Below are 24479 nucleotides of genomic sequence, written 5' to 3'. Positions count from 1 at the left end.
AAAAACATTAGATGCACGGTGTTATCTGCAATCTGTAATGGTAGCTACAGCTAGTTTCAAATGCTTATAGTTTTACAATTATGATATTATTAAATAGTACTAGCTTACAGAATCTTCTATACTTAAAATCTGACAAAATAATTTTCTATATAAACCCAATTGCGGAATCTTATAATCGGTTCCGAATTTGTCTGCCTTGCCAACAGGACAGCCAACTTTTAAAATGACTCTTCTTGGTGACAATACTATTTATTTTAATTTTTAAACTAGCAAACTTCCGTTTTAATATACATCATATTTTATATGCAGATCCCTTATTTTTAAAAGAAGCGATCAGTCAGGTTTCAATGAACGTTCTACATATTCAAACAATTTGGATAGAGACAGCATAAAAAAGAAGGTAGCCGATATGCATAATTAATTCTAAAATTCAGCATACAATAATGCTGACAATACAATAATGCTGAATTCAGTGCGCTTTCATTCAAAATTGTTTCGACCCAACCCTTATATGTACATAATTGAATAATTCCTTAATAACTACTAGGCTGCTCCAGCACGTGTGGAATTTTTAGTTGCTTGACAAGTAACTTTATTGCAAAAGCAAATGCGAGTATATGCTCCCCCCAGAATTCGCAAATGCCTCTCTAGGATCAATTTTAAAAATTGCATTTGTTTCTTAAGAAAGTAGTTTAGTTTAGTTTAATGGTTTGTTGCTCTGTTTTCGTTTCCACAATTTGTGGCGAGTGTAGCGTACAAATGACAATACCGAATACCCTGCACTCGCCTCTTCTTGGCTGTGTTGTACTTAGATTTCTTTCTCCACCTACTCGATGGGGACAGCCGCGACTGCCCGCTCTCTGCTTCCGCTCCCATGCCGCTCTTTCACAGCTACGCGCATGTATTTTTAAAATGATCTTCATTTGGCAGCGGGAAGCAGCAATGGCAGCGGCAGCAACTTTATTATTATTATTCCCAATTGGTTGTTGATTTCGTTCTTGTTGTTGTTGTTGTTGTTGGCCTGTGCCTGCTTAGCTCATTTGCATCGACCGAGTGTTGCTCCCAGCTGCTAAACAAACTAGCCTGTGGTCCATTCCACTGCCGACAGTGCGAGAAACGGGAACGCGAAAGCGAACGCAAGCGAGAATGCGAGAATGCGCGAATCGTTGAGCGACGAACGAGAGCGAAATTGAATAGAGAATCGCATTAGAAATTAACACGCAAAAAGTATTTTGGCCAACAATTAAATATGAAATGAAGGCACATTGAAAGAAAGCGCATACAAATCGGTGTATACGACTACGGTTGAATACAGTGGCTAAAAAGCGAGTGCGTGTCAATTTACCGGGCCAGTGAGAGGCGGACGTTTAATTGAAAAACGGTCGCGTCGCAGCGGATTTAAATACGAGCGTCGCGTGCCGGTTGGCGTCAAATACTCGTCTAGTGTGTTTCTGGCAGCCAAAGCGACGAGTGACACAGAAGCTCAGAGAAGCCAAGACAACGACAACAATAAAACGACAACGTAGAAAAACGAACAGGAAAAAATACGAAATGAAACATTTTAAGAAGAATTATTATTGAAGAAGAAATCGAGCAGACAGCAAAGCGCGCAAACCACATACACACAAAGAAAAAAGATAAAATTATACATAGTATACACACGTACAGAAAAAATAGCACGCACGGGCACACTTACATAAACATATCCCATCTTGCCATTTAGGTTTCAAAGTGTTCTGTAGTTAGCCCTTTGTGCGTGTGACGTAGACGATGCCAAATAACCGCAATCGCAATCGAAACCGAAATCGTAACAAGCGCAATAAAAATCAAAATCAAAACAACAACAACAACGGCAACAACAGCACTAGCGGCAAAAACAAACAGCAGCCGGAAGAAGTAGCAGCAGAAGAGGTTGAGGTAGAGACAGAGGCAGCACAGTTAAAGGAATTTAAACAGGAAGCGGCGAGCGACGAGGCTCATAATGCAAATTCTGGCAACATTTCAAATGTGCCGGCAACAACAAGCGACAAAGATGATGATCGTATTGATGCTGAGCAGGCTGTGGCAGGCATAGCAGACGCAGCAGACACCCACGAAAACATCAACATCAACAACCCCAGAGAAAATCAAAACAGCGACCACAACACTAGCAATAATAATCAAGAAGACAGCAGCAACAATCACGACAGCAGTGCCCCTTTAGAGAGGTCTGAAGAGGGCTCGGCAAGTGCAACCGTTGCTGCCACAATTGCAGTCACTGCCGAGTCTTTGAATAGTGCAGTGAACACCGGCAGCGTAATGGGTGCCAAGAGTTCGAAGAAACAGCAGGACGAGCAACAACCACCAACAGCGAAGGAGCAGGAACAGCCACAGTCACCGGAGCGGCAATCACTGCAAGCTGGTGGAAGTCCTAAACAAGCCAAGGTCATAGTGCATCGCATTGTGCGCGAACAGGAAGATGCCGCCTCTGCCGCGGCAGCGCCCGCCTCTTCACCCTCCCAGCAGCGCAGCACAAAGGTGATCATACATCAAATACGTCTCGAAACGGATGAGGAGGAGCGCAAACGTAAAGGTAAGCTGCAGCAGCAGCAGCAGCAGCACGAGAAGCCGCACATTGAAGAGATACACACTGCACCTGCACACAGCGAGGCAGGCACACTATCGCCCACTCCCCGTTACCTCGTCGAATCGCCCAAGAACGTGGCCAGCAGCTCGCAGTTCTCTCGATTTGCGCGTGACCTTCAAATCCAGGAACTGAATGGTGACCTTAGTTCCGGCGAATTCAATGTGGAACAGCAGTCGCCATTGGTCAGTGAAGTAGAGTCGGAAACAGAGACAAGCACCACCCCTACAACCACCACATCACCTACCAATGTGCCAACTACTTCGCCCGAGCTGCAACAGTTGCCGAGCAGTCGGGAGGAACAGCGTCTCAAGCGTGCTCAAAAGCGCAATGCACTTGAATCGCACTTTCTGCCACAATTGCTCAGTCCACGCTACTTGGACAGCATACTGGAGGAGAACAGCGATGCGGGCAGCGAGTATGCGTTGAGTCGTTCTGCCAGCAACAACACAAGCAACGAAGAACGTGCCCACGAAGCGCTGGCTAAGCTGGCCAAGGCCATGGAAACATTTCCTCGAAGTCAGCTGGACTTTAGTCGGCGACACAAACGCGGAGCGGGTCGTGAGGAACCTGTAGCCCTAAAGTTGGAAACAAAACTGCTGGAACAGCCGGGAGCTGAAGAAGCCTGCAGTCGTCTTGAAAGCACGCTCTCGCCGCAATCCGAGGATGCCGAACTAGTATATCTGAGCAGCTCCGGCTCGAGCAGCATCTCCGATTTAATGGAACTGGAGCTGGAGCAGGCTGCAGCTTTGGCTGAGCGGACGCTTGTCGATTTGGATACTGATGCCAGTGCGCTGATCGAAAGACCGGGAGCATCTATTGGCGACGATGACAGCACAACAACCGAGCCGGCTACGTCATCAAACGACACTGAGACCGAGGTAGAGACGGAAGTGGAGACAGAGAGTCGTGAGAGCACACCTGTTAACCAGCTGCCATCAGTTGCCAGCTCGCGTTCCTCACTTTATGCGACGGCGCAGTCGGAGCGAACGACACCCACACCCACAACATCACCTACGCCCACGCTGCCTGCGCCGCAGCCCACTGCCAATGAGGTGTCAAAGTTGGAAGTGCCAAGAGAATCTGAACAAATTGATAATGAGCAAACGCTCTCTGCTTTTGCTGTTTTGGATGCTGTTGGCAAAAATCGCAATGCGTCCGCTAGTTTTGCTTCAAGTGCGGCCACGGACGGTGAATGTGAATCCGGTTCAACGGGTTCGCGCGAAAAATACGTGCGTCGCTCGGAAATACAAACTACGGAAACTACGTCCACAACATTCGAAACTAACGCGGATATGGACAAGATGCGCGAATTGGTCGACTCGCTGCGGCAGAGTGAAGAGGCCGCGGGCGTGGGTATGCTAGCACCCCCCGTACCTCCACCACCCACACAATACACAAATGCACCACCGACAGATAGTATTGACAGCCACACTACACCCACACAATTTTTGCTCAAGCGTCAGGAGTCATGTGATTCTCATTGCTCCGACAGCACACAACACAGTCAATGCACGGCCATACATGTTGCCTCGCCACCACCCACATTTGCCTCGCCCACACCTGTCTCACCTGCAACGCCAACCGCAACCTCTTTATCCCCACAACCTGCACAACCAACCTCCTCACATTGCTATGACTTTTTGGCGAAGGAGCAGCAACAACAACTAGAGCAGCCTGACACCTTTTCAGATGCCAGCGGAGACGATTCTAGTGCCATCAAGAAACTGCGCTTGCTATGCACCGAGACGGTGGCTTCCATGCCCTACGGCGAACAGGTTCTTGAGGAATTGGCAAACGTCGCGCAGAATATTGGCGAGGTAAGAGCCGAGCAGCAGCAGCAGCAGCAAAGTGAAACCTCCGGCATGCCTTACCCACTGCCCGACTTGCCCCACATCGGGGAACTGCAGCTATCGCTGTCCAGTGGTGCCATTGGTTCAGGCGCATCGAAGGCACAACCCGCCCATACGGTTGCCATTGCGCAGCCGCGTTCCTCCACGCCACCGCCTCCACCTATTCCAGCACCACCTAATAACTACGATGCCTGGCTGGGTCTACCTACCGATGCTGATCCCAAGTTGCTCGTTTGTCTCTCTCCCGGTCAGCGAGCGCTAATCAATGAGCAATCGACTCCTGCAGCTGATCAGCTGCTGGATGCTCATCAAAAGTTTGTCGAACGCCGCGGCTATCACGAACTGAGCGCCGAACAAGTGCGTGCCATCAATAGTGAGAAGCTGGAACAAGAACAGCAAATACTCAAGACTGCGGCTATCATGAAGCAATTACGTAAGAGTCTCACACCAACGCCGCCGCCCGTTCCACCCCCACCAGTGCCCGTGAAAAGCTCCGAGACGGCAGCAAAGGCAAAGCCAAAGAGCTCAGCAGATACCGGCAGCAGATCCGTCCAAGTTGATGACGCAAGAGATGGCGTGAGCGTAACACCTTTCGCAAATTCACAGCAGCAACTACAAAAGCGTTTGGACGAAATTCTACAGCAACCAACACATTCGAATGGCAATGCAAATGGGATGACAACATCGTCGCCATCATCACATGAAAATAACTCAAGGCGACCAGCTGACAAACACGATGCCACAGCCGCTGCTGCCGGTCAACGAGAGCCACCAGCACTGCCCTTGCGAACGTCCACCGCCACGCAACAGCAGAGCCACAGTCAGAGTCACAGCCAGACATCCACGTCGAGCACCAAAAGTCATAGCTACATGTCCAGCAGCAAGAACAGTAGCGGCGATGCCAAGTTCCCATCCAGCTCTCAGCCCAGTGCCCAGATGCAGAGTATGGAGAGCGAACTTGCGCGCCTGTTTCCCAGCATCGCCCAACAGGGAGACATTTTTGCTGGCGAACGTAAGCGCTTCTCCAATATTGAGCCAAGTAATCAACAGCCTTGGAGCTCACAGCCCAAGCGATACTCCAATATCGAGACAAGTTCCTACGAATCCAAGAAGCGCACTGAAAATGGACAAGTGGTTTACGATTACAGCAACTCCAGCCATGAAAAAAAGGAGGAGGGCGAAAAACCGCCAATAACAACTTCTACTGCTGCCGTTAACAGCGAACATCCAAAGGAGGTGCATATACCCGTGACTAGAGATGTGGATGAGGTGGACTGCGCACCGCCCGTGCCGCCACCGCCATCCATGGTAAGCAACGGTGGCCAAGAGCAAATTATGTCAGCATTAAAATTAAATGGAACGAACACACCAAGAAGCACTTTCATTGATCAGCCAGCAACCACAAAGAGCGTCGACGAAAATAGAAACCATGAGAGCCGCAACGAGAGCGAAAGCGTCCGACTGTCATCCACATTCAAAAAAGACATTAACAACACTTATGAGGAATTTAGGCAACGTGCCAAGGCGGCCGCCGAGGCGTTGGGCATGCCAGCAGAGGACACAACAACAACAGCGCCAGCAACAGAAAATGCTACAACATCTAAATCTGCAACATCAACAACGAACGCTAAGCCCAACAGTCAAGGTAATTACTTCGATCATGAAAACCTCTTCAAGGATTTCGATGCGCTCTCTCAACAGCTGCACACCGAGCTAGAAACAGGGCGTGCCAAGCGGGAGCAACGTGATAAATCCAGCTCCCTGTACGATCTCAGCCGGTTGACATGCAGTGGGAAGCAACAACTAGAACAGCTCAAGCAGAGGCGTCATGAACACATGATGGAACTGGAGCGCGAAATAGAGCGTTCGGCACGGGCCCGTCAGGAGCGCATGTCCGTGCCTCGCAACTTTGAGTCCCCTGGACCACGCACATACGAAATTCCTGTGCAAGTGGAGGCGAACTATGATGTAAAGTCCCCGCCACCACCACCGCCTCCGCCCCAATCTTCTCTCAATGAGAACGGCCCGCGATATAGGCGTGCCGAGTCCATGTGCAATCTTACCGACGCACGTCCACATAGCTCAGTGGGCCACTATGGTTATAACTATGCGCAACCACAACAGGATGATTGGGGCCGCTATGCTAATGACTTGGGCTACTCGGAGAACATTGCCCGACCGTTTGCCCGGGAAGTGGAGATCTGTTATCAACGGCAGAACCCAAGAGGGACGCACAGCATTCGTGCTCCTCGTCTTTCGGTCTCCACGAATGATTTGTCAACATCCAGTCATCAAAGCTATGACACATTTAATGCCTATGGAGGTCGGCGCACGCATGCTCCGATGCTTAGCCAGGCTCCGCAACAGCAACGGCCGCACTATGCCAGCTGCTACTCCATGATCGAGCGCAACCCTAATCCTACGTACATAAGTACCACATCGCGCCGTGGTGTCTCGCCGGCGCCCCATCCGCAGCCACCACCGCGGCCGATGGTGGCGCCACCTGAATATGATCGCCAACGTCGTTCCTCTCTGCCCCGGGAGCTTCATGAACAGCAGTTGAAGTACATACAATCCAAGGAGCAAGAACTGAAAATGGAGTTTGAGCGATTGGAGAACGAACGTCGTAGGCTGCTGGAAGAAATACAAAGGGCGCCTCAAATACCACCTCCACAGCGTCGCGAAAGCTACCGGCCAGCGCCCAAGCTACCCACACTCACCGAAGATGAGGTGTTCCGTCAGCAAATGGCCGAAGAATGGCTGAACAAGGTAGCCGAGCGTGAGGAGCGACGACTGCACAAAATCATCAAGATATCGAAAATACACGATAATGAGCAAGAACACACCGCGGGTGCCAATGCAATCAGCGATGAGTTCCTTGATCGTGTCAAGCAGCGTAGGACCAAGTTGTCGATGCCGGCGGACAGTGACTGGGAGAGTGGCGCGGAATCGCAGCCGTATGCGCAGGCGCAGGCCAGCGAATCAGACGTCGAGGTGCCACCAGTGCGCATTATCGAGGGCAAGTCGGAGGCAAATCTGCGCCAGCTGCCGCGTCATCTGCGCGAGTTTGCCAAATTCTCGAACCATGAGACGCAGCAAATCGAGGGTGGACAGCGTGAGCTGCACGAGGAGGAAGAACGCCGAGAAGAGGCCACCGATAACTCATTAAGCAGTGCCACTAAGAAGTCATCCGTTGTCAAGACGTACAAGGTGTCCCGACTGCCGCCATCCGTGGGTGAGTGTTCGTCCAATGGCAGTGCCAAATGCGGGGCAATGAGCTGCACTGGTCCTAGTAGTAATACCTATAATAATCAGTCAATTAATCGTTATCGTTATCGCTCGAATACTATAAAACTCGATAATAGTAATAATGTACAACATGCTACAGCTTCTGTAACTAGTTCCTGTCGCTCCTCGCCCGCAACTGAAACTGGTAGTGGTTCTGCTTCCAAAGGTTCCTCCGCCTCCTCCAATCAATCCCAAAGCAACACAATTGATAATAACTCCAACTCCAACTCCAAATCCTCCCTGGGTGCTGGTAATATATTGGGCACTGCCCTGCTAGTGGGCTTGTCCATTTTGACGGCCTGGAATAAATTCAGTTAAGATTTCACCTGCATTCTTCGCATCCTCTGTGTCTCCTTGTGTATCATCTCTATGTGTCGCAAATTGGTGAACAGTCATCCCTACATTTCCACTGTATATCACACACTCATTCTCATTAATTGTTGTGCACCAATTTGTATCTACAATATCTAGTTCTTTTCCTTTCTCTCTCTCTTTTCCTTGGATTTCTCTACGTGTCTGTTTTTTATTTTAACTTCTTTTATTGCGTGTGCGCGCCCATTTTGAGCACAGACGACGAGTCTTTCAAGTCGCCTCCCTGCACAGCCAAAGTCGAAACAGTCAAAAACGAAACCCAAATAAAAACTGAAACTAAAACTGATCAAGAAACAGACACTGAGTCCAACACAACAGCAACAGAACAAACAACAGGAACAGCAGCCTCGTCTACAGCTACAACAGCACAGAGAACACGCATGCATGATCCACGGCATGCCATTCATCCACCCAGTATGAACACCACCTTCAGACCGAGTTCCAACTTCAATGGCTTCAAATATCCAGATAGTTTTGACGACGGTTTCTTTGCCGGTTCGCCATTTCGGTCGAAAATCTTCGAAGAATTTGACAAGTACTGGCGCAATTTTGAACATTCGGCAAACAGTTTTTAAGTCCCAGCTCCTGAACCCCGGACAAAGAATCAGAACCAGAACCAGAATCAAACAATCTTCCTAATGGAATTGTAAATGCTTCTAATTGCTATTCCTTCCACTTGGCATGCTGCCGTCTTAGGAAAATTAAAAGAAATAAAAAAGATCACTTCAGAAATTTTTTTGTCAAAATGTTTTTTAATTGTTTGACAATGATTTATTAATACAGAAATAATAAACATTTATAGAGTTGGCCTTGTGCAAGAATTGTTGTTAATATTAATCGTAATTTTGTTTAATAAATAAAAATGATTAACAAAACGATGTTATTTATTTTTTACTTGAGTTCTTTGAATTAAGTGCATGCAATAATATTTATACGCCAGCAAACTATTTTCCCCTTCGTGTGCAGGGCAGACATTTTGCATTTGTAATTATGCATTGCTTTTTAACATTCTGTGTGTGTGTGTGTATATGTGTCCCATACCATTTTTTAGAAATAATTTTAAAGCTGCATTATCAATTTGTAAAATATAATTAGTATGTAGCTTAGCTCTTGCGCCTCATCCATTGATAATTTTATATATATATACATACGCGTACACTTATATGCCTAAACTTCGCCTCTAAAACGTAAAACTCTTGAACTTAATTGCCGCACTTAAACTTAAGCCATTTGTAATGACCGCGCCCATTGCGCTACTTAAGGCAATTGTAACCGCTTATCTTCTTCAAAGTAAAGTGAAGAGCGGCGAACGGGCAAAAACGGAAAAGAGAACAACAGTGAAAAAGCGCGATTAAGCGGAAATTTTAATTAATTCCGTTCAATTCCATAAAACAAAGTGCATTCTGTTACATGATTCGTTGGCGCATGGTCGTACGAGTATACAAGTAGAGTCTGGGCGGCCCCAGACAAACAAGCAATTTGCTTGTAATGCTTAAAAGCACGTTGTGCGCAACAACAACAGCAGCATCAACTACATAAATGACCCATTTAAGGGGCGCAGCAATGTCTGACACATTCGCATGAGAAAATGAATAGAAATAGAAAATAAGCGAAATGCACATAACGAAAATTGAGGGCAGCAGATGTGCAGATTTCACAGAGTCCGATCAAGATTTTTAGATTAGATTTAGAATTGCATGCCGCTATGGGCTAAGAACTAATATTGCCACCATTTTGATAGCATTAACAACAATTAGCAAGCAAGAGCAGCAGCCACTAGAAGAGGGAACAAAGGAGTCGCAGCGCAGGAGCACCGCAAGCGTCAAACTGCCGCGCCACAAGCAGCCCCAACAACAACAACAGCAACAGCCACAGCAGACGGCTCATCTGCCGCCGACTGTGAAGCTGCGCTCCAATAACACTCTATCATCACGCAAGCAGACACGCTTCCTGCTCAACGCTCAGCAACTACAGAAGCAGCGCCAGCGTCGCAGTTGGTCCGAAAGCGATCTGCTCAAGGAGATCGACAATGAACTGCAGCTGGCCAAGGGCTTCCTCTTTGCCAATGGTGGGTGGTGAGAGACAACCCAGACAACCCTTCGATCTAGCCTCCGTCGATCCTGCTACCCCTCTCTAGTGCGCTTTTTGTTCTAACCTGTGTCATGTGTACTTATATACTCATATATGCTACCCCCTCACCTATTATTGTCCAGCGGATGCGAGCGACGCTCTGTACAGCATGCTAATTGGCCAAATTATTCGAACAAATTTGCAGACAAGTTCAAGCTGCGCTCGTATCACATTTATTGTTTATCCACGTTCCAATATATGTTTAATTTAATTTATATTTGTGCAGCTCTCTCTACATTTGCGTTTATTTTCTGCCCAAAAGTATGCAATACTTTTTGGCGACGCAAATTCAACAACACAGCGTTTGGTGCTAAAGAAAAATTGTGTATACGACGTGAGCAACAAGATCAATTTGGCTTTTTGGTCAAATCAAATTCATTTCTCTCCGCCTACACTTGAGTAAATTTATGGCCCACTTTAGAGCTCTGCCTCCGCTTCTCCTTCTGCCTCATTGTCTTTTGGTATCTGATTGAACAATCTCCGTGCCACTCAATTGCTCATTTCGCTCAGCAGTGAATTGGTCTCGCATGCTCAATAAACAACTGGCCCAAAACTCAAGATGTGTGAACAATTTGAACGGTTTTTTATTTTCCACTTTTCCTCTTCCTGTCTGTTTACGAAAGTTTTTTTTGTTTATATTAGAGAAATGGAAAAAAATTAAAATAAAACGATGTTTCTTTAGTCGTTTTCTCAGCAACAACAAAAACCACCAACAAATGTTTAACAAATTTGTTGTTTTACGCTCACACAAATTGAGATTTTCGTTGCGCGCGGCTAAGAAAAAATGAAAATGAACAAATTTAAGAAAATTCAAATTCAAGCAACTTGTACAAATTTTCGTGCCGAAAAAGTGTTCTTCGAACGCCTTCGTAGTCGTCGTCGTGTTAAAGTCGTGTGCGCAACGCGAAGACGCATGCAGGCAGTGGTGTGAAAAATTGAGTCGAAGTGAAAAATAAAAGAATCAAAGCGTATTTCCACTACGACCAACAACAGCAACAACTACATTAGCAGCAACAGCACGGGAAAATGGGGCAGGGTTAGTCGAGCGTTCGCTGTGTGTTCTTACAGAAAGTTTTTTGAATGGTCTCTCCCATAATTTGTTTGTGGGCCTTCATAGACTCGTAGTTCCTTTGTAGTTTTCCAAATGCAAAGTGGCGCACTTGTAGCGTCTCTTCCGTTACGGGCTGAAGAAAAATGTGGAAAATTGAAAAATGGCATACACAAGCAATGAAGTGAAATGAGTTGTTAAGCACTCATATTTAAAAGTGACCTTTAAATGCATTTTGTGTTACTTAAACCATAAATTGATATTACTTAATTGATTTGTAATTTTTTGTTAACTATCAAAACGAAATATTTTGTAGAACACACGCAAAACACGACAATGTTCGCACCTAAATTTAAAGCACGAGCGCCAGCGGGCACAGGTAAAAGTCGCCAGATAAATATTAATGCATATAGCTTTTTGCTATATCCGAATATTCCTACTCGCACATACAAACTAAAGTCTTGGATAAGAGCGTGATGTGTGCGTTGACTCAAATCGTGACAATCATAAATGGCGAACATGACGTTTTCAATGGGTCAGTAGTTTCGATATTTCAAATGTCTGGGTGGTTGTCATTAATGAATGAATGCCTAAATTCAGCATTAAATGTATTTTTCATCTTTTTTCTACCCCTTTAAGTTGATTGATAAACACTATATAACTTTTGGCTAAAAACTGATTGTACGCAGACAGAAATCGTGCTTCATGTAGTCTTTCAGTCTGGAATGTACTCGAATTTATTGTGCTCAGCCTTAATCAACTATCCCCGATGGCATTTTGAAAAATTTCAGAAGCGTTTTGGTATTTGTTTAAATTTATTGCCTTGTATTTATATAGCAGTTTCATTTTGTTTCGCTTACTGTCGGCTGTTTTCGGCATTTCTTGCACATGTTTTATTAAGATTTTGTATAGTTTATTTATTTCAAACCGTTGAACTTGATTTCTGATTTCACAATATAATTCTATTCATATCTTTCCTCAAAATATTTCACATTAGTTAATTTTCCTGGCAAATTTTCACAAACTTCTCAGCCATATAGCAAGCATCGTCCAGCTGGAACTGGAGGTGCGCGTTTATCAAATGTGTTCTATATTTATAAAATGACGTACAATAGAAAAATGTTTAGGCGATATTTATTACAATATATTTGCAATGTGCTCATCGCCGTGATCGAAGCTCTGCGATGTTGTTAGCCGCCCACAGCTGCTATTTACAATGTCCATAAAACTGGGGAATAAACTGAAAGTCTTGGCCAGATGGATGGAAAATAGTTTCCGTCCATAATAGTAGTGTTTCCATATCGCTTCTAACGCTCTGACGCTCGCACTAAAGATGCTGATGATGTGTATGAGTGTGTGTGTGTGTGTGTGTATGTGTCTGTGGATGAGTTTTCTACACCTTATGGTCGCGCACAGATAATCCATCAAAATACGTATACGCGTTGGCGATTATGTTGATTTTGTATGCTTTTGATTGGCGTCATTATGCGATGGCTTTCTGATATAACGTCAAAGGCGTTAGTGTTTTCATCGGCTGCTCATTCAGTTGTGTATTGATCTCATTTGTGCCAGCCTTAATGTTTAGTCTTAACAGCATTATTCAGTATATCTATGTATTTATGAAATTTCTTTATTTTTCGCAGTTTTTTTTCTTCTCTTCATTCTGTTGGGGTTTAAATGTCTATATGGGCGTTTATATTTATTTAAAGCATTAATTTGTACGTTGTTATTTTTAAAACTTGGCTATGTGTTTTTCTTTTTTACTGCGTGCAAAAACAAAAACAAATATAAATGTGGCGACTTTTAGTGACTAAAGAAAATTTATTGTTGTTATAAATTGCGTTGAACTTGAACATATATATTACTATATGCTAAGGGCTAAAAGGCCGAAATCTGAACATTTCTAAAGAACATTTTTCATCAAACAATATACATACATCTAGTTTTATAGGCTCGAGTGAAAGTATAACAAACAATTTCACTAAGTAGAATGATTTCTGGTTCTTTATAGGGACTAGCAAATTTAAGAAACTATGATGTAACATTCTCACGAAATGCATACATTCATTGTGTGAATGAACTGTGCAATGCGACGATGGAGTTGCTTTAAGTGAGCAGCATTTTTATAAACAATATTATGGTACGACTCCTGTACGATTTATAACTTTATATTTTTTGCCTTTCTCTGAATCTGTAATTCATGTTCAATATTTTACTCACTAAAAAGCTGTTTTGAGCGTTTGCAAACAAAACTATGTACATTTATGATGGGCGAATTGTATCTTGAAATATTTTTAGCGCCTGATTAATCACATTAATGTCTTCCTAAATTAAAGTGGCAAACACTTGCTTTGTGTTAATCAAAACCCATAAAATTTTACTGCAGCCTTAAATCAGGTTGTGGTTTTATTATCAAGTTTTAGGGCAATCTAATCCATTTTTATCCATTTCGCTCTCAATCTAATATGTTTACATCAATATAAAAAGAAGATTTTATCTCTCCTCACACCATCTCCCTGCAACCTGTCACCCTATTTTCCGAATATTCTTCAAAACAGTATGCCTCTTTCAAAGGGCGGCTGATGATGCACAGCCACTGCATGCTCCGAATAGCGCACTCCATAAATATGTCCACTGAATAATGGCATACCAAATAAATCAATTTGAAAATGGCTTTTAATTTGATAGCACACACACACGCACACACACACACAGGCAGACAGACAGACTCACACAAAAACACAATGCGTTGGCGGCGCACCCTTCGGCCTCTGTCACAACGGTTCAATGGTTTAGAGAGCTCCCAAGTTGCTCCCTACTTTATGGCACAGGTTGTTTGTTCAACGGGCGCAGCCTTTCAACCTCTAGGTATCTGTGCTTGAGGTGTGTGTGTGTGTGTGTGTGTGTGTAGGTTCTACAAGGCCATAGTAGGCATTAATGACTTGCGCTGTTGTCGTTTCGCTATTGGAAATTTTCGAAAATATGCTAAAATTAAATGTGCGCTCATTGCAGGTAGGTTGAAGAAATTCCCTCCATCCTGCATTGTTGTCGTTTCTCGAAATGGCATTTCGATTTTCCATTTTGCAAATCGATTATTTGAATTTGAAATAAATGCCAAGTGAGTGTGACTCAATGTGGTCGTCTATTTTCTCATTCTGTGCTGTTGATGGCAACCCAATTTCAAATTTCCAGACCCAGACCTGGCCTGGCTACACCGATTGCTCTTCTTCACGAACGAGCGCGGGCGCTCCTTCAGATGGCGGCAGCGGGCACACACCCAAGTTTTAGCTGCTTTGGTTGCTTTTATTAGCATGTTCAAAGCATTGTTCTTAATGGCAAAAATTTCCGATTGATTTATTCTAAAGTGGATTTTGTTAGCAGGCAGCAGCAAGCGGAAGTGCCAAGCGTCCACAAAAAGACTAGACTCATAACAACAATTGTCTATTGTACAAGTATAGTATGTGACCAAACCAAATGCGTACTTTTCGCATTACTCGCATGCTCGGCCCCAAAAGTTTAAAGTAATGAAATCATTTTGATTGACTCTAGAACTCTTTGTCGCATGTGTCAGTACATACTGTACGAGTATAGTGTTTATATGTTATATGGACGTAAATAGTCCCAGTAAGCACACACCCGTTCCAATTGGCATCGCACGCATAATTGGCGTTCCAAAACTCTCTGCCATGACATGCTCTGTGCTGCGCTTTGCTTTTGTTTCGAATGGGTTTTTGTTTTATTTGGTTTTTGTGATGGATTCGCCTTTTAATTTCAGCCCTGCTGCTACTGCTGCTACTGCTGCTGCCTCTGAACTCTGAACAGTGCGCGCTTGATCGAGCACTGCGCAGCGAAGCCGCACTGCCACCCCCTCCACCCTATCCCGTCCCGTCACGGCCCGTTTTCCCAGCTTTTGAGGCACTGCAAGCGATGGCGGTTTATTGTAGCGTAATTGATCTTCTATTTAAATCGCTGCCTCGACACACGGAACGCCCAACCACTCAGCCACTGGCGAACTCTGGGGAGCTAACGGCTCGGCTCGGCCCGGCCCGGCAGTGGGTCTCTCTATATGTCTATATGTCTATATGTGTGTGATTGTCTGTTGACTGCCCCTGACTGGGTGTGTTTAGTCATTTAGCAGTCGCTTGTGATTTGCTTGCGTTTTGGTGCGCGCCTCTTATGCCTTTGCTGCTGCCTTTTGTTTTTTATTTTTGGTTTTCATTTAGTCGCGCTTTCCAAGCTGAAAACAGAAATAATACTGAGTTGGTCTGCTCGACGCTGGGTCACGCAAAATTCAGTCGCTTCGAGCCGCGCGCGGAGTCAGCAACTCAGATAAAAAATAGAGCAGTCGATTTTACAAACGCCAAAGCCTAACATCCTACGAGCCCTACGAACCCTACGAACCGTGCAAATATTAATGGACTTTTCGTTTGTTTGTGCATTTTATTTATATCGATTATAAACTTTGCATACCAACACCTGTGCTTGTCTCCTGCCGCAACGGATAGGTAATGGAAAAGTCAATGTTAGCGAATGCGAGTGGAGTTTGATCGACAGGATGATTCTTTGCCTTGTTTGTCTTCCCCTCGATATGCCAAATTCAATTAAGTGCTGATTGAATAAAGACGTCAGCGCGCCCACGAAAGGCATATGCTCAATGAAACCAACAGAAAGCTAAAAACGAAACAAAATCAAATGTGCGAATGTGTACGTGTGTGTTTGTGTGTGTGAGACATACGTGTCAATGTCTTAGGACGAGTAGCATCCGTGATTGTGAATGTGTGGTTTTCGCAGCTTATACAGGTGGCGAATAAAACTATATTGCATAATAAAAGATTTTCTAGTCGGAGTTGCAATGTTTACGAGGGCTATTCAATCATTTCAATTGCCGATCCTTAACCTATGTATAGTATTCTAATAAATCAAGCCTAAGAATCATAGCAGCTTGCAGGGCTTGCAAGTATTCTGGATTTTCAAAGAGAATACGAATAGAGACAGACTATAAAAGAAATATGTATTTAAGGATGTACGTTTGTTAATTTAATCTATCATTCGATAGACCTGGAACCTTTTAGTGTGCTACGGTCATTACAGATTACTACTTTAAAGTGATTTTTATTTATTCACATTGAAGCTATTTAAATATATAATATAAATTCAAAACTAGCTCGAAATTACATATTTTTGGACTCATTCTTTTAATCTTACGTAAGAAAAGGAATCAAGAGCTAGCTGACTAAAATCTTATTTTTCTGATAAATTCTAAGAATCATTTCTTAAACTATGTAGAATTTTATTTTGTTAACCCATAACGGGGTATAAAATCGTATCACTTAGCATCTCCCTTTTCGGATACATTCCAAAAACTAACGATTATGCATAAAGTTTGAAAAAAGGAAAACACATTTCTAAATACTTGTACATCCTTTACCCAAAGAGTTAAACGCTCAAATTTTATTATTTGTTCTGAACTTATTGTTTCGCTGAAGCAATCCTCACTGTGTCAAAAATTTAAAACACCTCTCGTTCTGCGGGCAAATATAATTTTATATCAGACAGTGTGTTTGTGTGTGTGTCTGTGTGTGTTTGTAAATTTTAAACATGCGCCAAGTGTGGTGACTCATCCCCAAACGTTTTTATAGTCACACGTACGAGTATGTATGCAAATGTGAATGTGTGTGTGTATGTGTGCGTTGCCTTTTCGTGTGACCGAAAAATTTGAATGTCTGCCAAATGCGGCTTCCTTGGTCGTATTAATTATTGCTGTTCTACGTCGCTATGTTTGTTTGTCAATTTGTCTTCGGTCAGTTTGTTGACTGCAACATTTATTTTTGTTTAAAAAACGAAAAGAAAAAGAACAAGGCGCGTTGAAATCATGAAATCGACCGCAGCATACAATGCATATATCTGTTGACAAGTGTAAGTGTCAGGCGACAAAGCGAAACTTAACTCAATCAACTCTCCATGTCTATCTCCAATGTATACACATGCACACGTGTGTGTGTGTGTGTGTAGTATGTATGTCCCTGAGAACGTCATGTTTGACACCTTTTATTGGGATGCCTACGGCCACGGCCACGCCCACATCCACATCCACACGCACTCCCACTCCCATGCTCATAAAACCGTTCAAACTTTCAACAGGCGTGTGGACACCGAAAAGTCAAACACCATATGGCTCGACAAATGAGTTAGACAGCACCCGCGCAGGATCCATCTCATCGGCAGCCCCGACGCCTCCTCCGCCGCCCACACAGCCCATCTGGACGCCACAGCCGTCGCCATCGAGCGGACGCAAAGAATTTCGTCCGGTGCGCTTTGAATCGCCCACATTGCCTCGTCGCTACACAGCCCTTCAGCAGCAGCAGCATCAGCAGCAGCAGCAGCATCAGCAGCAACCACAGCAACAACAACCGCCGTGGTCCTACACCAACCTGCCCCCACCTCCACTGCCAGCACCGCGCTCCGCAAATAGCTGCACAAACTTGAGCACGCCCACGACTCTCAACTCTGATTACGCGGAGACTGATTGCTCCTCCCAATTCGTGCCCCTGCCCGCCAGTGCAAGCGTTTCGGATAAGATTAAAAGTACTGTAGTTGATATTCGTATTGCTGCCCTTTTCTCCACTCGTGTTTTGCTTAAATACCTTGCCTTTCTAATTAGTCTGTCTCTCTTGATTAGCCAGCCCGCTAATGAATCTTTTTAATTTTACAAATCCTTCAAATCTCCTCTCCACTCACGCTGATGCTTAGAACTCGAGGCATTCGAGCGCTCGGCTTCAAACGCGGAGCTTCGCAGACCGTTCGTGCGTCGCCAGCTATCAGACACAAGCCGTCCAGCCTATCGGCCTAATGAAGTCAGTAAGTATGCCGAATTAGTAGTACCCTTAGAGGAGTTAAGCCACAGCCCCACTGTATGGCCAATGAAAGATCCATGATCGAGCTCACGTCGTTACACAATTAGGCACAGGGCTACACAGACAATACCAGTCTAAATGTTAACACCAATCCACTGTATTCGTATCACGATTTGAGCTAAAACACTAAAATTGCAATTTACGGTTTCCAGTCTACAAAGTCAAGCACGAGTATATGAGCGAGCCCGAGACGGACAGCGATCGTCCGCGCAAAATGGCACAGTTAGGTCGTCGGCAATACGAGGGCATCGGTCCGGTGACCAACGATGGAATGCCCATAATACTCAGATCGGTAACATTTCGAATCCTTAGAGACTGATAAAAAGCAAGCAGCAGCCCTATTTGATATCTGACTATTCTCTGTTTTTCAAAACGTAATCGCGGCATATGCCTCAGGAGGTGCAGGAACCGCATCAGCATGAATGGTACAAGCGACTATACCAGACCATACATAAGCAGAAAAATGGCGGTAAATGTTTGGAAAAGAAACTGAAATGTTATACAATTACCAAGCCTTGTTTCTCCCCATCACAATCCCAACCCCTTTCCCCTTGAAAATTGTATAATATTTCAGCTATCCAATAAAATGTTAATACAAGTATTACTTCTGATTATCTGCTTCAAATTTCCAACTTCCACTCTGATTGATTTGTCTTGGTTCGCAAATATTCTATCCTCTTAACGCAATCAGATGATTTCGTGATACGCTACAAGTGTCCAAGAGGTGATTCTTTCATATACTATTATACTGATATACTTATAGTCCTATAGATGTACGTACTTACATAATGCTTTGATTTGGCTTGTATATACTCGTATGTAGTCAGCGGTGCCGTTAGAAGACGCGCTTCCGAATGGTGTGATTTTATTTAGTAGTTGTAGTTATCATTTTATTTGCATGTTCAATTATGGTTTCCATATATTATTTACATTTATTGTGCAGTTCAGCTCATCGACAAATTGGACGCGGCACAGCAGCAATGCTCGTATGAAACGCTTTTACTAAATCCAACACTAACACTTAAAGTAAGGCCTCACTATTCACCTACTACTCGTAAGCTTAGAGCCAGTGGAAATCGCTAACACCATGCCTGCTGAACATACTCGTACTCTCGACAATATCAACAGTAGTACTACTCGCACGTCCCTTAGCTTAGACTTTATTTATCTTACCGATTAATCCTCACACGCAGCGCGTCCCACGTACAAGGCCAGTGGTTATGTGTCAGAGCCGGAACCCAATTACGACTCCGACTACTCAACAGTGAGGTACCGCACATATAATCCGCATCGCATGCAATCCGTATCCTCGGCCGTCAACGTGCGCAATCTCCATCAGGACGAGAAGTGAGTCGACTATTACAGATTAGAAATTATTTTGCATATTCGATTAACTATCTCTTTTGCAGTTTGTATGGTACTATGCCCAATCCAATTAAATCTACGCAGAACTCATATAAAAATCAACCAGGTCGCATAGAGAACTACACCACAGGTCACTCATCTGTGTCCGAGAAGGAAAAGAAGGAAGTAAGTGCTGCTCTTGGCATTACATTCAACCCACAATCACGCACTAGCCCCGGCACTTTTGGTATATTTGCAGCACAGCAAATAATTTTGACCGCTTACCCATTCGCTCTCACAATTTTCACGCCCCATAGCAATATCTAATCCATTTGAACTCGGCACCTATTGTGGTTAAGAGTTTCAACTTTTTTTCATAATTGCTTTAAGCCTATTTCTCCTCAAAATCACCTCAATTCCAAGTCGTACATAATGCCCGTTCATTTATACACTCATTGCGTTCACATAAATATATTCTAACACAGCAAATATTTTATTCACATTTCTAGTGGTGGGACGAAGTGATGGACATCTTTAACGGGGTATGAACTCTATTTTTTTCTGTTCTGTTCTAGACAACTAATTTAATTCTAGAGTTTATTTATCCAAGATATAGTTTAAATTTATGAGACCACTTTTCAGTTTCTGCTCCTACTACTTCTTTGAGTTTCTCAAAATGTTTTCCGTTGTTCAACAATTGTTAAATAATATTTTTTAAAACTCTTCCCATGCTATTTTCAATTCCCTCCCTAAAAACTTTTGAATGAAAAGTGGCTTAGGGAACATACACGCATACCGCGTATTATAATAGAATTCGTCGAGGATTTTGATATATATGCAGTAAGTTTTCCCAATTATGGATTCAGTTAGCAGCAGATATCATCTCGTTCACAAAAAGGCACCTAAATTACTAATGTATGCAACAAGAAAAACAAAAGCCAAAGTTTATATATACTACAATGTAGAACTAAGTTCCCACCACTTAACTAATATTGTCTTCTATTTGAATTAGAATTTGGAGCAATCAAAGCTGTCGCCACTGTACACTGAAGGAAACCTCTCCAGGTATGCGTTGCTCGATTTTTAGTAAATGTGTTACCATTGTTCTAATTAATGTTGCAATTTCAGAGCGCTGGCCAAAGAATCTGGCTATACTAGCGATTCCAATCTAGTCTTTCGCAAGAAGGAGCTTCCACAGAGCAGCCCGCTCAGTCCAGTAGAGCAAAAGCAGGCCTACAAGAGCCTGCAGGCTGGTGGGGAACCACCTTTACTTGGCTTCCGTAAGCCAGCGCCCGAGAAACCCAAAGGTACGAAAAAAATAGATAATCGTAAATACACATTGTTTATTTACTAACAGTTAGAGCTAATAAGTCTTAATGCGATCTTCCTCCTCTAATGTGACTAATATCTCCGCAATGGTGTTGGTTCTGCCAGGGTCAGTCTATAAGCTCTACTATTATTAATTAGAATCACGCGTACTGCGCTCACTAGATGTTGTTATCAGCAATTTTTCGCTCCACAAAGTCACCAGAAACAGCAGAAACTTGGACGCACAAAGTACCACTTACACCAGAACCTCTATAAACTACAGCAGCACTATTTGCAACGAGCACCCTTAAAAGAACTCCTGCAAATTATACCTAATCGAATGCTCTTTCCCATATTTTTCCCAAAGAATTTGTGGAAGAATTTGAATTCATACAGATTACGCCGACGCTAACGAAAATACGCGTCAGCACCAAAGAGATTGAATCGGACACGGAGCAAGAAGCTGTGATTGCGCCCAAGCCACCGACTCCACCGCCGCCGCCCTCAACCACAACCAACATGTTCTCGAATTTCTCGAAAAATTTACCCTCTTTCATTCCGTTGAGTAATAAAAAGCAGCAGCAACAGGAAACATTGCCGCCGCCGTTGCCGCCAAATCGAAAGTCGTCATGTAACAAGACAACTGTGCGAGTCGAAAAAGTGACCAAGGTTCCGCCGAGCTCCCTCGGGAGTCGGCACGAGCAATGCTTCCAACCGCCGGATAGTTTGCCGTTGGGCGCCAACAAATATGGCACCATAACATTACGCAAGCATGGCTCCGGATCCTCGCGTCGAGAGCCCATCTGCCGATCCAAGTCTGCGGGTGCCGTGTCTACGCTTCTGACCACTCTCACTGCCACGAATGAGACGCGCAATAAAGATGGCTATTTGACACGTGTTCAGCAGCAGCATCATGCACGGCTGCGCTCCGTGAGTCCTACACGTCGACAGGCACGACTAATGGCTCTCCGGCAGAGTAGTCGCAGTCCGGTGGCTTTTGGCCGCAGCATCTCCAAGGAACGCACCTTTGCCGAGGAAAAGAAACGGTTGGAAAATACATTGCCACCAAGTCGCACCAACTTTGAGGCGAGCACGAACATTTTGCGCGATCCCTCGCTAAAATCTCCGCAGGATGTCAAAGCGGCAGTGCGTTCTTATGCCACGTGCAATGCGCATGCGCGTAGTAAATCGTTACCACGATTGCGTCAGAGCTCGCGATCCGTTGGCAATACCACGGTGAGCACCACCACTCGCCATACTATGTGCTTCCCACAAATTCGTCCACAGACCTTGCTGGACTGCACCCGTTCACTAAAAAAGGCACTGCCCAAAACGAATTGCGTCAGAAACAGCACGACTGTGAAGACAACCGTCCAAAAGTCGGCCTCCAATGACAGTTTGCCGCGCAGCAATTCTACCTTTTCGATCGACTCTGTAGTCAAGCACGAAATAGTACCAATTGCACCACCCAAGACCTATGTGAGCAAGTCCAAGACGAGTGGAAAGCCAATTAGGGCTGCCACTTCTACACCATTGCAGTGCAGTAAGAGTGACACACATATTGCTCGCAAGCGCGCAGCTCTCAAAGCAAATACCAATATCAGACCCAAGAAACCCCAACCGATGCAGAAGTCGCCTACAAAGGCTGCTTATAACTCGCTGCCACAACAGGAATCGTACAGCGAGTCAGTGCGCGAGAAAACAAATTTCTGGAACGATTACAACGCCAAACAGTCGCAATCGCTGACGATCACCCAGCATGGTCAGCCCCAACACCTCCAGAAGCGGCATGTGCCGGAAGAGTCATTCGAGTACAAGTACTGTTCATTACATAATCCACGCAGTCTAAGTCCGGTGCGTCATGAGATTGCAGTTCAATACACTGATTCACTATATGATGAATACGAAGGTGAGCCGGAGCCTAGTTGTATTGAGGATCTGGTGTGGAAATATGAGAGCCAGAGCAAGCCCGATGGCCAGAGCAAGTCCGATGGCACAAAACATTCAACCGTTACGGACATAGCACGCCCGCAATCACCACAGCCAGACTATGAGGCGTCCAGATCGGGTGGAAGTCGTAAGTTCTCTCCCACCCGGGAGGTGCGTGTTCCACCTGGATCTCGAAATGTGCGCTCGCCTTCACGTCGTCGCATTGACAGTCTGCGCTCGAGTGTGAAGCAAGATCAAGCCAACAAAATAATTCGCGCCAGCAGCCTTAGCAGTGCTGACGATCGGTCGAAACGCGGACTCTATTTATGCGGCGACTTGGCGCATAGTGCCACTTCATTGACCTATCTGGAACGGCATAGTCCCACTTGTCGTTATCGCCACAACTCTGAGCGATTCACCGATCTCAATCGATTCTACAGTACGCTGGAGCGAGTTGGCCAACTAGAACGGGCAACCTCGGTAACCAACTTTCATCCAATACGCAAGGATGCCGAGCTGCTGGACTTTGATGAATGGCGCAAGGTGCGTCTGCATGAGAGGGCGGAGAAGGAGCTGCACTATCTGGTGGGCAAGCTGAAACACGATCAACAGGAAAAGGACTTGCACTTTCGTTCCAAGGATGTGGCGGACATTAAGTGGCGCCAAGAGGCCGACTTTGCTCTGCATGCCAAGGAGAAGTCCGTGGAGGACTTGCGTGAAAACTTTGAGCAGATGCAACTGCTGAAGGATCACGAAAGTATGATTCAGCGCCAGCAATCCCGTCCCTACTGGAGACGTAATACCGTCGCCGATTTGACCACCAGTATGGAACAGAAAATCGAGTGTAATGCCTCAACCACTGACACAGATCACCACTTGGGTAGTGAATTGGTCAGCACTCTATCCAAAGATCAGATTAAGAAAATCACTCAACAGTTGAATGAGATCTATGCCGGCAATCGCAAGCCCGGCAAGCATTCCGAAGTTCCCGAGCAGTATGTGGTTACCGTAGAGCACAATTCGAGGCCCAGCAGCCATGCCAACACTCTCAAGGTTCGCTGCAATTCCAGCATCTCGAAGGAGGAACTCTTAGGACCAGTGTTACGAAGACGCGAGGCTGCCGGGCTCAGCCAGGACAATCAAACTCTTCCACGAGCCACTCGAAGCAGCTCGCCAGTGATGGTAGCACGCGAGACACGTGGCGCCATTGCAGCCAAAAACGCCGAGCTTACACTAGCCAAGCCCCCGGACGTTCCACCTCGACCAAAACCGGAGGCAGTGAAGCCGGCAGCATTAGCTAAGGCCTCGAACATAAAACCAGAGATCTCCCTGTCTCGGGAACCAAAGGAAAATATTACCCAAAAGATTCAGTATTTTGAGGATCGGCAATTTGAGGAGCCTCCCAAGACAATTTATCATGCCCGAGAAGACTCTTCGCCAGACGAGGCCGAGGTTATGCGTCTTATAGATGAAAATATGGAAAAGCGGGCACGCCAAAATGTCGTTCAGCATAGACACACAGAATTAAGCAATTCGTTGACCGATCTGAGTGGGGTCTTTGGCGAGCGTGCAGCAGCCGCCAACACACGAGTAAATTTTCATTTGCATACGCCCCCTCTGCGACCACCCGACGGTACTGATGACGTCGACGGAGGGAATCATTTTGATAC

General features: G+C 45.0%; 1 protein-coding gene across 14 annotated transcripts in view; it reads left to right on the top strand.

Moving 5' to 3' along the window:
• Positions 1–1112: 1112 nt before the first annotated feature.
• LOC115620079 (sorbin and SH3 domain-containing protein 1) overlaps positions 1113–24479 on the top strand; it is a 32052-nt gene continuing 8685 nt past the window's right edge. For 4 of the 14 annotated variants that reach the window (XM_030513251.1, XM_030513249.1, XM_030513247.1 and 1 more), the window contains exons 1-10: positions 1138–7711; positions 9878–10204; positions 18381–18520; positions 18625–18697; positions 18920–18952; positions 19422–19575; positions 19638–19758; positions 20082–20114; positions 20585–20637; positions 20701–20879. In XM_030513251.1, coding sequence (XP_030369111.1) covers positions 1771–7711; positions 9878–10204; positions 18381–18520; positions 18625–18697; positions 18920–18952; positions 19422–19575; positions 19638–19758; positions 20082–20114; positions 20585–20637; positions 20701–20879 — 7054 coding nt within the window. In that variant the 5' untranslated portion in view covers positions 1138–1770. Of the gene's footprint in view, positions 7712–8334; positions 8941–9877; positions 10205–11150; positions 11303–11630; positions 11694–17455; positions 17900–18064; positions 18173–18380; positions 18521–18624; positions 18698–18919; positions 18953–19421; positions 19576–19637; positions 19759–20081; positions 20115–20584; positions 20638–20700; positions 20880–21247; positions 24443–24479 lie in introns of those variants that run through there. The other 10 variants (XM_030513261.1, XM_030513259.1, XM_030513248.1 and 7 more) reach the window with 10 other exon arrangements.

The sequence above is a fragment of the Scaptodrosophila lebanonensis genome, unplaced genomic scaffold, assembly GCF_003285725.1.
Source record: "Scaptodrosophila lebanonensis strain 11010-0011.00,11010-0021.00 unplaced genomic scaffold, SlebRS2 tig00000001-arrow-pilon, whole genome shotgun sequence".
NCBI lineage: Eukaryota > Metazoa > Arthropoda > Insecta > Diptera > Drosophilidae > Scaptodrosophila > Scaptodrosophila lebanonensis.
This window is presented reverse-complemented; position numbering and strand designations above follow the sequence as displayed.